Source organism: Zeugodacus cucurbitae, chromosome 4 (genome assembly GCF_028554725.1).
Source record: "Zeugodacus cucurbitae isolate PBARC_wt_2022May chromosome 4, idZeuCucr1.2, whole genome shotgun sequence".
In the NCBI taxonomy this organism is placed as follows: Eukaryota; Metazoa; Arthropoda; class Insecta; order Diptera; family Tephritidae; genus Zeugodacus; species Zeugodacus cucurbitae.
This window is the reverse complement of record NC_071669.1, coordinates 74,843,646-74,858,159: the sequence shown is the minus strand read 5'-3', so window position 1 is coordinate 74,858,159 and position 14,514 is coordinate 74,843,646. Positions and strand designations below refer to the sequence as shown.

The window sequence follows — 14,514 nt, the reverse complement described above, 5'->3', positions numbered from 1 at the left end:
TTTTACTTAAACAATCCATTATTTTTTACAAAACATATTTGTTCCAATCGTAGATTCATTGTAAAATGTGTTTATAGTTGATGTTGGCATCTCTGATATGATTGACACTGTCTTTTTTCTAATGATTTAACTTACGAACAAAAGAAAACGCCAAAAATATATTTGTCTTTGCCAGTAACACCACACGTGTTTATATTCGTTTTACAATAATAAATAAATTTTATTACAATCAACTAATTTATTATTGCCAAAAATTAAAAGATGGGTCGTACAAACCGTTCTCGTAAGCGTCGGGATGAAATGAACAAGATTAAGAAAGCGCGTTACGAAGCAAAGGAACTAATTCGTTTGAAAAAAACGTTGGGTCTTATAGACGCTGATGGAAATGAAGTTATGAAAGATATGTCAGAAGTAGCCACTGTAAAAACCGCTAAAGAATTAAAACAAGTAATATGAAATAGGAGACTTAAATTGTTTTTAAATAATATCTATTAATCATTTTCAGGAAAAGAAAACTCGTGAAGAACAAGAATTGGAGCACGAGATGGAAGAGCGTCGCGAGCCAGGCAAAAACTTTACAGAAGTGAACGAGAATACTGGAAAAGTCCATGTTTATAATAGCAAAACAATGAAAGATCAACATGGTTCTTATCCGCCTTGGTATAAGCCAAAGACAACGGCCAAACGTATGCGAAAGAAGGCACACGCGATGAAGAAACGTTTTAAACAGACTTGGACAACTGCGAATGTTCCGTTGTAAAATATTTATTATTTTCTAGTGTGTAGGATATCGTATAATATATATAAATATGTATTTTTTATTTCACAGAAAGTATGTATTTATGGACATACAGAACATTTGTAAAGATAATAAAAAGGTTTTAGAAATATTTTACATATAAATCCCCTCTGAAAGGTTCAGCCGTTATTATTTTAACATTTATGCTTTATTTTCACACATATTAAACCAACTATTAAATTGTGTAGAAAAGAAAAACATAATTATGACGTACATACATATGTATGTATATAAATAAATAAGTCTTCATTGTATAGAACAGTAACTGCGTACTCTACATATCACACCTGTCGTAGCTTGTGCCACAAAATCTAACTGTCCTTTACTGGCTACTGGTAATACCAATGGAGGACAAGCCCTTTTCGTGCATTCCTTAGATAGTTCTTCCGACACTGAGGGTCATTCATCCGTTCTTTCCAGTTCTATAGGCTCTTGTGAACTTTCTTCCTCAATATTACCTTGCATAACTGCGGGATTTATTGATGGGTTGCTTTTCAGAACGGAACCACCAGTGAATCCAAGAATTCCACAGCCTACCGCCGCCAGACCACCTGCTTTCAAACCAGCTACCAATCCAATAGGGCCACCTACGCAAGTGCCTATCAATGCACCAACTACCGGATACATCGCTTTTTTGTATGTAAGGGCTTTGCGCAAATTATTTTCACCAATTTGCACATTCTCAAGGGCTTCTTCCGCGTTATCAGCAATGACACGTACACTCTCTCCTTGTTCTTGGACCAGATGATGCATATTACAATACATTCCATTGAGATCCCGGATCTCGTTTTGCAATTGTTCTAGTTCATCCAAACATGCTTGTCTTTGTTGCAACTGATATTCTTGCTGTTCATACTTCGTTTCAATCGGAGGTATTACTTGCCGGTGTGCAGTGGTTAGCCCTATTTCTACAGGTGGGGGATTTTCTTCCTCTTCACAATTTGCCAATGAGATTGAGTATTTATTATATGACGGTGCTTTCAGTTTAAGTTCTTAAATAAAATTATGATTAATATCTATGTATTATAACTATACTCAGATTACCTAAATATTCACTCATGCCTTGGAAAGCTTTATTTTTACCATCTTCCATCATTATATCGAACCTTTGTAAGTCTTCAGGACGGACCCTTTCACGTAGAGTATCCATTTCAAGCAGCAAATTCTTAAGTTGTTTAATTACGCGAGTTGCATTAATTTCTTCCTTCTTAATTTTGTTCCAATCACCTAACGCTAAGCTTTTTTCGATATTGCTACGATGATTTTTCAGGAGACTCAAATGATGTGGTATAGCAAGATCATTAAATCGTCGAACTGAAACTTCGGCCTGTTTTAAAGGTATTTTGTCGTTCGAAGCCATTGTGTATAACTTTCTCAATTCTCAGAGAAGCTAAAACATAATATGGGATTCTTTAAGATATATATATATATAAACTTATTTCAGAATATATCAAATCGATTTAATTTTCACGTAGAATTTGTGTTTGTGACAATTTGTGATATGACAAATAAAGGCCAAAACATTTTCTTTTGTATCGCAATTTTGTTTTCATATTATTTTTCGCTTTGCAGGGATGATATTAATTAGTATTAGAAAGTGCGAACAATCCAAATTACCAGATTGAAGATGGTCGATAAAGCAGATTGTTTGAATTCCAGTAGAAAACGTATTTCTTTTTCTTTACAGAAACTGGCTGCCATTTTAACCGATAAAGAATTGTTATTTAGGCAAAGAACGTATAATAATTAACATATAATAATTATACGTTCTTTGCTAATGTGACCTCATTAATTGGTTTACGTTTTGCGGGTTTACGTGAGGATTGCATTTCTTTATATTTGAAAGGCCTACTGAGTTTAGTTTCTTTTTTAATTTTTTTGAGTCACGAAGGTCAAATTTATTTTCAATTTTTGTTTTCAAATTTAGGGATCCAATTCTCCAAAAACCTATCATAAAAATAACACCCATCGTTGGCCGAAAAAACATGACTAAACTCGATTGAAATGAGAGTTAATGTCAATATATTATCCCAGGTACAAGATCGACTGTTATGACATGAGCTAATATGTCAAAATAAGAACATTTAAGCATATAAAGAAGAAATATATCTCCAGGCTTGAGAAGTTATGGTCAGGTTTTTAGATGAAAGATACAGTACTTGAGAGAAACAGATGTATGTATGTCTTCCGACTATGGGTGTAAACGAACCCTTATAGCGTTTTCTTTTCTCAAAAAATTTCAACATTTATTCTGCCCTGTACTCTGATTTGCAAATTGTGAGTGATAGTTGACCAGCATAATAGGAAGATATTTTTTTGTTCTTTATCATGTAAAAAAAAACACATTCAAAGAAGTAATGCAGCATTTGTTTAATGTTTAAATATAAAGAGGCAGCATCATTATTCATCGAGAAAAGAAAACGTTATTAATACTTTCGCGATTTATTTATTCGGCCCATGCCTAATAGCATAAAGTCCGCTAGAGTACCGAAAATCATTATATGTATTTAGTATATGAAGGGCCGGGTATTTCCTGAACCGTTTCAATACATAACATTATATCCTAAACTCTACGTATCAGATTTCGTTGAATTTAATCGAGCAGTTCTTGAGATATGATTTTTTATCCAAAAGTTGGCGATGCCACGCCCAATTTCCATTTTTTACCAATTTCGTCCATTTTTACAATGTACAATGGGATACTAATGAGAAATATGTCTAGTGATCTCCTGTAACCCTGTGTATATCAAGTTTTATCAGACGGATGTACGAGTTTCAACTCGTCACGTCATTCTAAACAATTTGATGTATGTATATGCGTGCCTCTATAAATAACTCTATATCCAACTAGTTTAGTTTTAGGTGTTACAAATAACCGTTATACTCTGAGCTGCTAGAGTTTTTTGAATACACGATCATTTCGGAAATTTGTAAAAATATCATTTATTTACTTATTACAGAAGTTTACACTCATATACTTATTTACAACTATGGTACCACACTTATTGCATACGAGTATACATATGCATGTCTAATGAATCTTAGATTGAAGTCAATGTGAACAAGCTTGCATAACTCTATACTATCTTTATACAGCTGTACACATGTATAACCTATTATAAACTAATTGATCGTTGGCAAATTATATCATAAAATTTATGAGAATGAACATTTGCTTACAGCTACATAAATACTTTGCAAGCTTGTACATATATTAAAATCATTAGAATAAGCTACGACTAATTAAAAAAATATACAGTCTGGTCGCTTGATTTCTAGGGACAATAGGTGTTTGGTCCATTTCGACACTTCATTAACAGATTTAGTATGCCTTCAAGCCTATTAGTGCGCGACTCCGTCTGGTAAAGATTTGACTGCAAACGGCTTATATCCTGCTGCTGCTTTTCCTAGATTTGAAAAAGAAATAGATGGGTAAGTAGACAGCACCGAAAATGAATAAATGAATATATTTCAAAATCGTTGCAACACACTTACTATTGTACTTAGGCGACTCTTAAGGGTATCCACAACGTTGTGAGTGGCTTGCAATGATTTCTTCAACTCATTCGTATGTACCCTCTCATTTGCTAAAGAGCGTTCAATTTTCTGAAGACGAGCACTCATGTCTTCTTTATCACTTAACTCGATTTCATTTTCCAAATCACGTGCCTCAAAAGCATCATCATCTTGTAAATCTGTTGAAGAAATCTGTTTTGTAAATTTCTCACCATTTAAATATATGTAGATCTCACCAATTTTCTTGCAACTTTGTTTATCCAACTGCAAAACGAACCCCTCACGGCATTCGCAAAAGTATGAGCCAACTATATTGATACAGGTCTGGTCACAGGGCTTCTGCTCTTTACACTCATTTATATCGTGCTCGCAAAATTGCCCCGTAAATCCTGCAGGGCAGCTGCAAGTATCAGGCTCGGTACAAGTGCCACCATTTTGGCAATCAGTGCTACAAAGGGCTGTTAATGGAAAACGACAGGATAGAGTTTTCAAAATGTGACTAAGAAAGGGCTAAATTCGAGTGAATCTAGATAACTATGTATCTACAAATATAAAAGATTACGTTTTGAGCAAGAATCGGATTTTGGAAATTCACGTCCCCAACCGCTGCAACAGTCGTAGGTAACTTGTTGCGATGACTTGTGGCGAATGACGTCGCGCACAGACTGCTCATGAACCAGCTGGACTCTGGTACACATCTGGTTGGGATTTTGCGTCTGCACTTGAACTTCACTGCAGAGCGTGCTGACATGTTTCCAGATCGGTCTTGCATAGACTTCGGTTGTCTTTACGGGCATGGTGATGGTGCGTTGCTGAACACAAATATGCCGTCTACAAAGAAATGAATGCAATCCAAATATCAGTTTTATTGACAATTGATGTAATATTTCTAAAAGACACACATATATAAACTTCGTGTTTGTTTTCTGACGCATATACTGACTGGTTACGCCCATTTTTAATGCCATACTCGGGTATATCGACAAATTTAATTTTGTTTTTTCAGTTAACTTAGTTTTTGTAGGGGCTGGGGAAGTTGAGGGCCAATGATGTTCATTTTGGGACAATTCAAACTATATAATATATGTATGTATGTATGTACATATATCTTCATGATTCAATTTTATTGCGATATGTACTCGCATATATGTTCATTGTATTTTATATGCAGCTCAATTGCTTAATCGGAAGTTTATGTGTAAAGAAAGTTGTCAGCAATCGGAGCATGTGCCATGAAAGGGCTGTTAGGTGGAGGCCCTACGGCGAAGTTAAAGTGAAGGTTAAATTCAATTCTGTAAGAGGACGTACAAACGCATTCCGATGTAAGCGTATTTTATGCTGCTGGAAACCTGTTATACAGTCGGTGTAAAATTGCACTATGCTAAAATGAAAAGTTTTTGCATCGTTAAGGATTATACATATAAGTATGTACATATTTCTTACATATGTATGTACGAGTGCATATTATATCCGAATTTTGATTGATGGTCACATGCACAAACATCACCGATTATCATCTAAATATATGCAGTATATATGTTAATACCTATGTACACATGTACATATATATAAATTCTTACTCACATTGCCGAATATTGCTGCCCGGTCCTTTTTATTTTTCAGGTGACACATGGTGGACATTGGTCTCATACTCAATGGTAAAAATATCACATACATGTTAGAAATTGATTTCATGCATTTTTCCGAAACCAAAAAAATATCCAAGTGTTTAAGAAGTTTTGTCTGGTACGAGTAATAATCAACTACTGCGCAGAGGTACTTGATATTGTGAAAGCATATATTCAATTCATCGCAATACACATTCCTGTTACTATCTATAGGTATACTCGTATATATCGCATGTACTATGTGCTATGCATCTAAGAGATATGTATACTGCGACTAAGAAAAGGGTACTACAAATACTGCACCCATGACAGCCCCATTGCCAAACTAAATGCATTTCGAGTGCGACAGCTGAAAGACTAATTGCGAAAATTCGTCCCCATCGTTGCACATACGATGTATGTATGTATGGAGGAGTATGTACCAAATCAGTTGACACTCTCGCTCCATCGAGTGCTGTTTTATGCTATAGACTAAACTATTGAGATCGTTCGCAAGATACACAATCTACACAGAACACACATTTTGATTTTGATTTCACTTGTCGGAAAAAGTGCAGCAGGATTCACTGAGTGAGTTGCTATGGCTGATTACAATATGTAATTTTTGCGGCGACTCCGTCTAAAAGCTTGACTTACCTAAACACTAGCTGTTGCACCCATGTGACTGGGCGCTGGTTTGTTGACGTATGTACATATGTATGTATATACAGCATTTTTCGGACATCGGTGGTTGCGCGTAAACATGCCCTAAATTCTTTTGTAGCATTATCTTTTGCACAATAAGAGTGATAACAACAAATTTTTTAATCCTTACAAAAAAGGGCCGATAAAGATTTTTCTAAAGAGACCTTAGAGAGTCAGTGATGAATGCTTGGAACTCTACAAAATGTGTCCATGAATTTCATTATATGAAGCTCTTTTGAATCCGATAATTCAAGTTAATCATGATTTACTACGATATATTTCAGTTTGACTGTGGAGAATATTAAATTGTATGTACGTATATCAACATTTTAAATTGGTTTAGCTGAGGTCTTTACCAGCTGGTATATTTTGTATACTGGATATGAGGTGTGATCATGTGTACATACACAAATGCTGTCCTTCTGCTTCTCTGTGCGCGTACACCTCCCGCAATTGATCAATAGTCTTTCATCAATAGTACATTCATTTTTATGAGCGGATTTATGCACAGACATGTATTTATACTCTCGCAACCAAGTTGTTAAGTTATATATACCAAAGTGACGAGTGGAGTTCAAATCCGAATGTCTGTATGACTGTCCGTCTGTGCAAGCTGTAACTTGAGTAAGAATTGAGATATCTTGATGAGACTTGGTACACGGGTTTCTTAGAGGTTGCTTTCGAAGATGGGCAAAATCGAACCACTGCTTTAAAGCTATGAAATTGTACAAAGGATCGCACTATGAAGGGGCATATTTGGATGCAATTTTATTTGGGGAAGGGAACATGGACCCGCACCAACTACGGTTTTTGTACATATCTCGTACATTACTAAAGCTAGATCAACCAACCTCTCTACAGTCGTTTCTTCGGTTCACAACTACGTCTACTTCCCATATACCAGAACGGTGAAGTCAATTTTAATCGTTTACTTTACAATATATAAAGTAAGTACTAGTGAAGATATCTGAAGAGAACTTTGCACAAATACTGCATTTATAGTGTGGCATCGCCCTTCTAAAAATCGCCGAAATCGGACCATAACTTTCAATGGACTTTATACCATATACATATATGACGAATATGTGTGTATTATATAATATAAATTAAGTTAAATAAATAAATTGCGAGAATATAAAATGTTCGGTTACACCCGAACTTAGCCCTTCCTTACTTGTTTTACATAATTTGAATGAAATCAAGTCAAGGACTTTGGCAAGTCTACTTGGGCTAACAATACAGATCACCAAACGCTCACTCGAGTCTTAATTTTTACAACTTTTAATCTGCATTTCAAAAGCAGTCAAAAGCGAGTGTATAGTATATCTACTCACCGCTAACATTTTAAGTACTACAAGTCGTTTAAACTGACCTAAAATTAAGCAGAAATGTAGTGAACATTACTTCAACTTCAACTTCTTTGGGTGCAGCGAATAGAACAATTCACATATTTTGGAATTGGTATTACTTATGTATGTACATAGAAGCGTTTGTACATATGCATACGTGAACGCAAGCAATAAATCAACAGTTACAGTGGTACTTCTCTAACTCGAATCACTATAATCCACAAAAAAGCTTCGAGTTAGAGAGACTTCGAGTTACAGAATAAACATTAAAACATGAAAATTTTTAAAAAGCTGTAAAATATATACTTATACACATTATTATTTATTTACTTCGCATAACGTACATACATATGTACATAAAACTTTATAAAACATATTCTGTAATTTTGTATAAGTATAAGATAATATTTTTTGTTAGCCTCCATACGATATAGAGAGTCTCTTTTAAAATACTGCCTCGATATTATAATTTTAAATTTTTTTCCCTGGTCGAAAAGATCGATATATTGAATGAATTTTGTATGAAATTTGACTTCTATTGACAGTTCAAGAGTTCGAGTTATGGAAGGCAATTTGTATGAAATTTGATTTCTAAACGCTATTGCCAATTCAAGTTCGAGTTTTGGCGATCTTCGACTAATAGAAGTTTGAGTTATGGAAGTTCCACTGTATTTAGAATGGTGTATATGAATGTATTATCAAAAAAAAAAAAAACAACGGGAATTTTAAAATTTCTAATTGTTTAAAAATCTATTACTTAAGTTAATTAGGTAAATAGTTTTTTAACTTACTTTTCCATGCCCTTTACATCAATATGGTTTGTTTCGCTTGGCTCATTGGTAGTATGTGGCAGGTTAGAGTTTAAGCTTGGTGGCGCAGCCGTGGCATAACCCCGCCGAGCCGGCACTAATGGTGGAGGAGGAATTGTAGATGGCGTAATTGTTGTATGCGTGGGTACAAAGCCAAAAGTACGACGAGTATTAACCCAATCGGGACTGGTCATTTCATTCCCAATCTGGCTGATAAATTCCACATCATCGCTATTGTCGTCGCCTTTCCCGCCACTACTACCTATATTTTCAGCACCGAGCGTAGAGAGACTCGTTGGCGACTCAAATGTGTTGCTACGCGCATTGTAGACATGATAGCTCCAATCTGGACTACCTCTATGGCTGTCAACGCCACGTTGCGAAATATTATTGTTATAATAGTTCCTTGGACTTAGGCGTCGTAGTCTTGTGGATCTTGTTTTATTGTAAGCATGTTCCACTTGGGCATTAATACCAGATTCGGACAATATTTCTGGTCGTACTTGTCGATGCTGATACTGAGTATTTTTTTGCAGTCTTTCTTCCCGTTGGATTCCAAATAGTGATTTTTGATACTTCTGTGGATGAAGATGGTGGTTGCCGTATCTTTGGATCGCCGATTCTTGTGGTTGTTGCGAAGCACTGACTCTTTGCCCTGCAATGCTAGCTTTTGCATAAACATTGGCATCAGAGAAAATAATAAGCACTGTGACTATAACTGCCCAATTCAAAATTTTTGCCATTTTATTATATATGATTGCGTATATATACATATATACGTAAATAGTTGTTATTTATTCAGTTTTTAGTCTTATTTTATACTTCCATGAAATATCAATAGTGCAGCCAAGACTACGAAGGACCTAAAAGTGATATTGAAATGTGTATGTTTATAAATATACATAAGTAAATGCTTGAAAATAAGAATTCGTTGTAGTCGACAAGGCCACTTATTCCAAACGCCAAACCAAAATTCATTTGAATGTCGGATCATATGTACGTGTATGGACAGTATATTCGTATGTATGTACGTACATTTATGTATTATGTATGTATGTATGTCATTCGAATTTTGAACCTAACTATCATTTATAATTTATTTATATTAATTGGGGAAATACAATCCAATTCATAATTGGGTACATAAATTGGGCTTTATATTCATTAAGACTCCTCTATTCCAAATAATTCCGTTTGGACAGCAAAGCCTTCATATCGCTTGATTGAGCACAGCAGCTAATTCCAGAGACACACAGGTATATATATCATTCATCCATACCCCTTAAGACCCTGCTATTACTTAAAATTCTGTTGAAAAATTCCATATGACATACATTTGTATGTACTATACATATATAGAATGTATATGAATGTATGTAAATATGCATTATATGTATTTGTTCCTGTATCTCATTGTGTATACATAAAGTTGCATTAATAAAGTTGCATATTTTCGAATACTGATTTGCCTGATATCCGGCAAAGAACCAAATTTATATGTTTAATGGGCGAAATTTACTCATTTGTTGTATTCCTTAGAGCATACGTACATATGTATGTATTTAAATTTAACTTAACTCATCAAATATGGAAATTTCCTTTCAAAATTTTAAACTCAGTAATTGAGTGTTAAGAAAGTAATCTCCCTAAAAATTTATTCCGTTATATTGTGGTAGGTGTAGCATGCTCCCAAAAGTCGCTAGAAATTTGTCATTAAGCATGGGCCAGTAATAATGTACATATGGTAACTACAAGAAGCCTTCGCTGCCGAACGTCTCTTATATTTATTGTCCATCTGTCAGGCAATGAATTAAAGAAGCATATGCCTTAATTCATAAAAAGCAGTCGCCTAACTGTGGTTTGCGATACTCGTGTACTGTAGGAAGCATGAGTATTTCAAAGATTCCACCAACTCGATGGCGTCGGGCTTAATTATTCAAATTGCAATTAATGTTAAATACACACTGACAATGACACTCATAGAAACTTATGAACTGTAAAAAATATTAAGTGCCATTACACACATATGGCAAAATGATTATCCAAGTCCCGAAGCGCTACAGCAAGCGTGTATGTGGACAAATGTGTTAATTAATAACGATTCACACAAGTCACGCAACATATTAGTTTACAACTAGACGTTCAAAAATGATATCGAACTAGTCCGAAAGTACTAAATTAAATTAAAACTTGCGAAATGTAATTAAGCGAGCCCAAAAACGCCCAAACTTTATCCATAAAACGATTTATTAGCAACGATTTTTTGTTACTTTAACGTATAATATTAAATATGTACATATATGTTACCCCAACTCTTTGTATACCAGTTTGAGACTAGTATCTCTGCTACCGAAATCGGATAAATGACATCCTTTCGAAAGAGACAGTCGACGGACTAATAGTATGCGGTACATACTGCATATGTTTTTATATTGTATGTGCTATTTAATTTGTTTTTCTGCGTAAGAAAAGACATCACGTTAAATACAATTTGAAGAACTCATGGACCCTCTGTTGTTGTCATAATGGAAACAAAGAAGAAGACAGAAGCCAACCAGCCAAGATACGTTCCGAACCACAGTACATACTGACAGTACTGAGTTCCGAACCATCTGCATGTTCAATCAGTCGTTTTTGAATTTTAGTCTCAAGTACTGAACACAAAGAAGACGACGACACGACACGATGTCGCGACGGTCGACTACAAATATCGCTTGAAGCCAGCGTCTTGAACATTTTGAAGACGGTTGCGACATATCAAACAGCAATTTCATTAGTCTCGTACTGAAACCTTTCACTTCATTAAAATTTACTTATTTTGTTCAAAGTGAAATTTTTTGTACAAAAAATTTATAAAGAGGTGGATTTGTTTGTTTTAAATAATCGATTGTTCTTACAAATGATATATCAAAGCTATTTTCTTCAGCTTCTGCTGGCAAAATAACGTCATACTTGTGAGAACTTTGAATAATTAAACATTTCTAATTTGGCGACAGCGACAACTTCAAGCCTGCTGTCGCGAAGTCGTGCTCTTGTCTAAAAATCCGTGCCCATAAGAACGCGTGTATTTTAATATTTGACGGATGTCGCTTGTCGTCGTCTATGTGTTCAGCACTTAATTGAACTTTCACAGTCTTGGTACTGTTCATACAATTTCGCTCAAAGGCAGCCAACTTATTTACGAACTACACCAATTTACTCAGCCGTTGTCTTGTCAACACACACCGTAACTACACTTTACTCGGTGCCAACACTGCAGTTCAATCCTTTTCGATTCTATATTCATATATGTATGTATGTATGTATATTTGTACATTCATTTTCATTGGAACATCGATGCAATAAACAATTCGAATCTGTCCATCGTCAAGCCGGACAGCCGAATCACTTTAAAAGCAATTAATTACTTTTATGAATTTTCTTGTATGTGTCTATATATTAGGGTGGTTCATATTCCTAAACAGTTTATTATTATTGTGATTCCACACCTATGAAAGGAAAATATATTGTAATAGTTTTCTAATATTTTCATGTTCTATACAATATCGCCTACTTCGCTGCAATATTTTATTAGAATATTGTACTGGATATCTACTACAACTATCCTTATTGTCCCTCAAAATTTGTTCGGAGTTGATTGGAACAGTAGGAAAACAGGAAGTGGATAGAAGTATCGTACAAATTTAGAAAACTTAATGAACGTATATACATATGTACATGTTCTCTGCTTCACTCAAGTGAGGTTGGTTTTACAGGTACAAACAATTGCAACTGTTAAATACACAAGTTAGTGGGAGTTGGGTGTACAATGCGAAAGTTTTATTTCAAATTAAACGCAGATCGCCAGTCAATATGTTAGGTATGTCTCTATGTATATATGTATGCACGTATACATCATTAGGACTTCTCCAGAAATATTAGTGGTACTCATGTAACGTCGCAATTATATAAAAATGGTAAATTTGCAATATGGAAACACAAGTGCACAACAATGAGCGCTCTTTGGCAATATTGTGGCAATATCAGCTGATTGTGAATTAATTGTAAGTATGCCATGAATGCCACTGAAAATGGTCTCGCATATTTGCAAGATTGTCGCAAAATAAAATGCATGTAAAAACTAACTGCTGTTTTACGATATTGCAATTTTGCGATGTTGCCATACGCTTACGACGTTAAATGAGTACCACTATTATATAATTACACAATTTACATTTTTTACTTCTTGCAAATACTTTTTAATTATAAAATATATATTCAAATTTAAATGATCGCGATCATGTTAGCTCATTAAAATTCTGGGAACTGAAGCAAACGAAAATCGATATGCATTCTATAACAACAAACTTATTCAGATTATCATAACGAGATGTAGTTTTAACGTACATACATATATATACTTATTTTTATAAATTTTATAATTATGTATATACGTACATATATTACAAATTTACACCCAAAGAGAGCCAGAGCCCACTCAACAACTGAACTTGTTTGTTTTATTTTTTATATGTGTTGTTACTGGGTAAGGTAAACATAAACATCGCCTTGCTGCTACTCGAAATAACACAGATGGAAGATCTACATTCAAATCAGACTTTGAACGCTGCAACAACTGAAAGGCGATTCAGAGGCACTTTTTAAGGCAATTGTCGGTGCAACAAATTGATCTATATCATTATGTACACACGCTATTAGGCAATGTTTACATATTTTTAGCCGTCAATATACATTTAAAAATTCGGAATTCAATAGAAAATTATTAGATATTATTATTGTTAACTAGTTATACATATCGCTAATCCGACGAGTCTTTTGAGCCGACTTCGAACGGCTGATTGATTTTATGAGAAGCATTTTCTTGACCGAAAGACGTCCGGAATTTTGCCAGTAGGTGATGAGCGACGATCACATTTAGCGGTTATGGCATCTTGGAGTCAACGCAAACTTTCCCAATTTTTCTTCAAAGTCAGAAGGAAACTTTTTTGGACAAGTATGCACTAAATGGTTTTTTAGACTCGTGTTAAGTTGCACTTTTTAAGCCTTTGAAAAACAACACTTTTAATATGTACATATATATGTATGTATGTAAGCCAATCAATTGTGTTCAGTCCAATTACTGTATGTATTTAAAGAACTTGGGGATATGTCTGCGATGTTCTGAATTGTCTTATGCTACTTTTTTCAAGTCATACATATACCCACGTATATAGCAATGAGTATTTACCAAAAATACGAAATCAGAAAGATCAAATTCAATAACGTAACAACTATGCCGTACCGCCCGATTAACAATAACGCGCGTATTTGTTAAATGTTGCGGATCCGACGTTGCAACTTCTATGTCCGCTTGGTCGCAGTGCCGTGAGTCGACTGATCTCTACACTCCGTCTCCAACTCAAATTACCAGTTGTTTAAACAAACGCGTTCAATGCCTTCTGATTTGATGCAACATCGACGTAATACATTCGCTTCCGCTTACGTCGGATTAACATGCATACGGGGAGATGACTCCATGTTCTCTGCGCGCACACATGCCAGGCACATGCCAGCTTGGTAACAAACTTGCTGCTCACCACAACATGTTTAACTGAGTCATGATCACTTTCTTTGTTCAATATTTTGTTAATATTTTTCTCTGGTTGTGTTCTCTGTAACTCCACCGATGCTATTCTTGTGGAAGAGATATTGCGTAGTTTTACTTGTCTACTTGTATGTATATTTCGGCT

General features: G+C 34.9%; 3 protein-coding genes and 1 long non-coding RNA gene across 5 annotated transcripts; 1 reads left to right on the top strand and 3 right to left on the bottom strand.

The window, feature by feature from the left end:
• Positions 1-138: 138 nt before the first annotated feature.
• On the top strand, positions 139-903 carry LOC105212975 (protein LLP homolog). Its single transcript, XM_011185410.3, has 2 exons — positions 139-447; positions 506-903. Exons 1-2 carry the CDS (start codon positions 262-264, stop codon positions 758-760), a joined length of 441 nt encoding a protein of 146 aa, XP_011183712.1. The 5' UTR covers positions 139-261; the 3' UTR covers positions 761-903.
• A 22-nt stretch (positions 904-925) lies between these two features.
• On the bottom strand, positions 926-2,317 carry LOC105212974 (syntaxin-17). The gene is made up of 2 exons (XM_011185408.3): positions 1,844-2,317; positions 926-1,791 (listed from the first exon to the last, which is right to left on the bottom strand). The coding sequence occupies exons 1-2, from the start codon at positions 2,157-2,159 to the stop codon at positions 1,199-1,201; spliced, it is 909 nt and encodes a 302-aa protein (XP_011183710.2). The 5' UTR covers positions 2,160-2,317; the 3' UTR covers positions 926-1,198.
• Positions 2,318-3,717: 1,400 nt separating this feature from the next.
• Egfl8_0 (uncharacterized) lies at positions 3,718-14,206 on the bottom strand. Of its 2 annotated transcripts, none has more exons than XM_054230200.1 (6): positions 14,067-14,206; positions 8,768-9,648; positions 4,878-5,146; positions 4,552-4,773; positions 4,295-4,494; positions 3,718-4,206 (listed from the first exon to the last, which is right to left on the bottom strand). In XM_054230200.1, the coding sequence occupies exons 2-6, from the start codon at positions 9,556-9,558 to the stop codon at positions 4,075-4,077; spliced, it is 1,614 nt and encodes a 537-aa protein (XP_054086175.1). In that variant the 5' UTR covers positions 9,559-9,648; positions 14,067-14,206; the 3' UTR covers positions 3,718-4,074. The 2 variants fall into 2 exon arrangements, with proteins under 2 accessions (XP_054086175.1, XP_011183708.2); XM_011185406.3 differs by having other exon boundaries at positions 14,013-14,172.
• On the bottom strand, positions 5,721-8,761 carry LOC128921804 (uncharacterized). Its single transcript, XR_008471109.1, has 2 exons — positions 5,900-8,761; positions 5,721-5,832 (listed from the first exon to the last, which is right to left on the bottom strand). It is a non-coding gene; the product is annotated as an uncharacterized LOC128921804 (long non-coding RNA).
• Positions 14,207-14,514: the final 308 nt, after the last annotated feature.

Excerpts from the sequence above, each read along its gene's own strand:
- LOC105212975 (XM_011185410.3), top strand. The coding sequence starts at position 262 with ATGGGTCGTACAAACCGTTCTCGTAAGCGTCGGGATGAAATGAACAAG. Across the intron at positions 448-505 it reads CCGCTAAAGAATTAAAACAA|GAAAAGAAAACTCGTGAAGA; the intron begins GTAATATGAAAT and ends AATCATTTTCAG.
- LOC105212974 (XM_011185408.3), bottom strand. The coding sequence starts at position 2,159 with ATGGCTTCGAACGACAAAATACCTTTAAAACAGGCCGAAGTTTCAGTT. Across the intron at positions 1,792-1,843 it reads AGGCATGAGTGAATATTTAG|AACTTAAACTGAAAGCACCG; the intron begins GTAATCTGAGTA and ends ATTTTATTTAAG.
- Egfl8_0 (XM_054230200.1), bottom strand. The coding sequence starts at position 9,558 with ATGTATATATACGCAATCATATATAATAAAATGGCAAAAATTTTGAAT. Across the intron at positions 4,774-4,877 it reads ATCCGATTCTTGCTCAAAAC|CCCTTTGTAGCACTGATTGC; the intron begins GTAATCTTTTAT and ends TTCCATTAACAG. Across the intron at positions 4,495-4,551 it reads ACAAAGTTGCAAGAAAATTG|ATTTACAAGATGATGATGCT; the intron begins GTGAGATCTACA and ends TTTCTTCAACAG.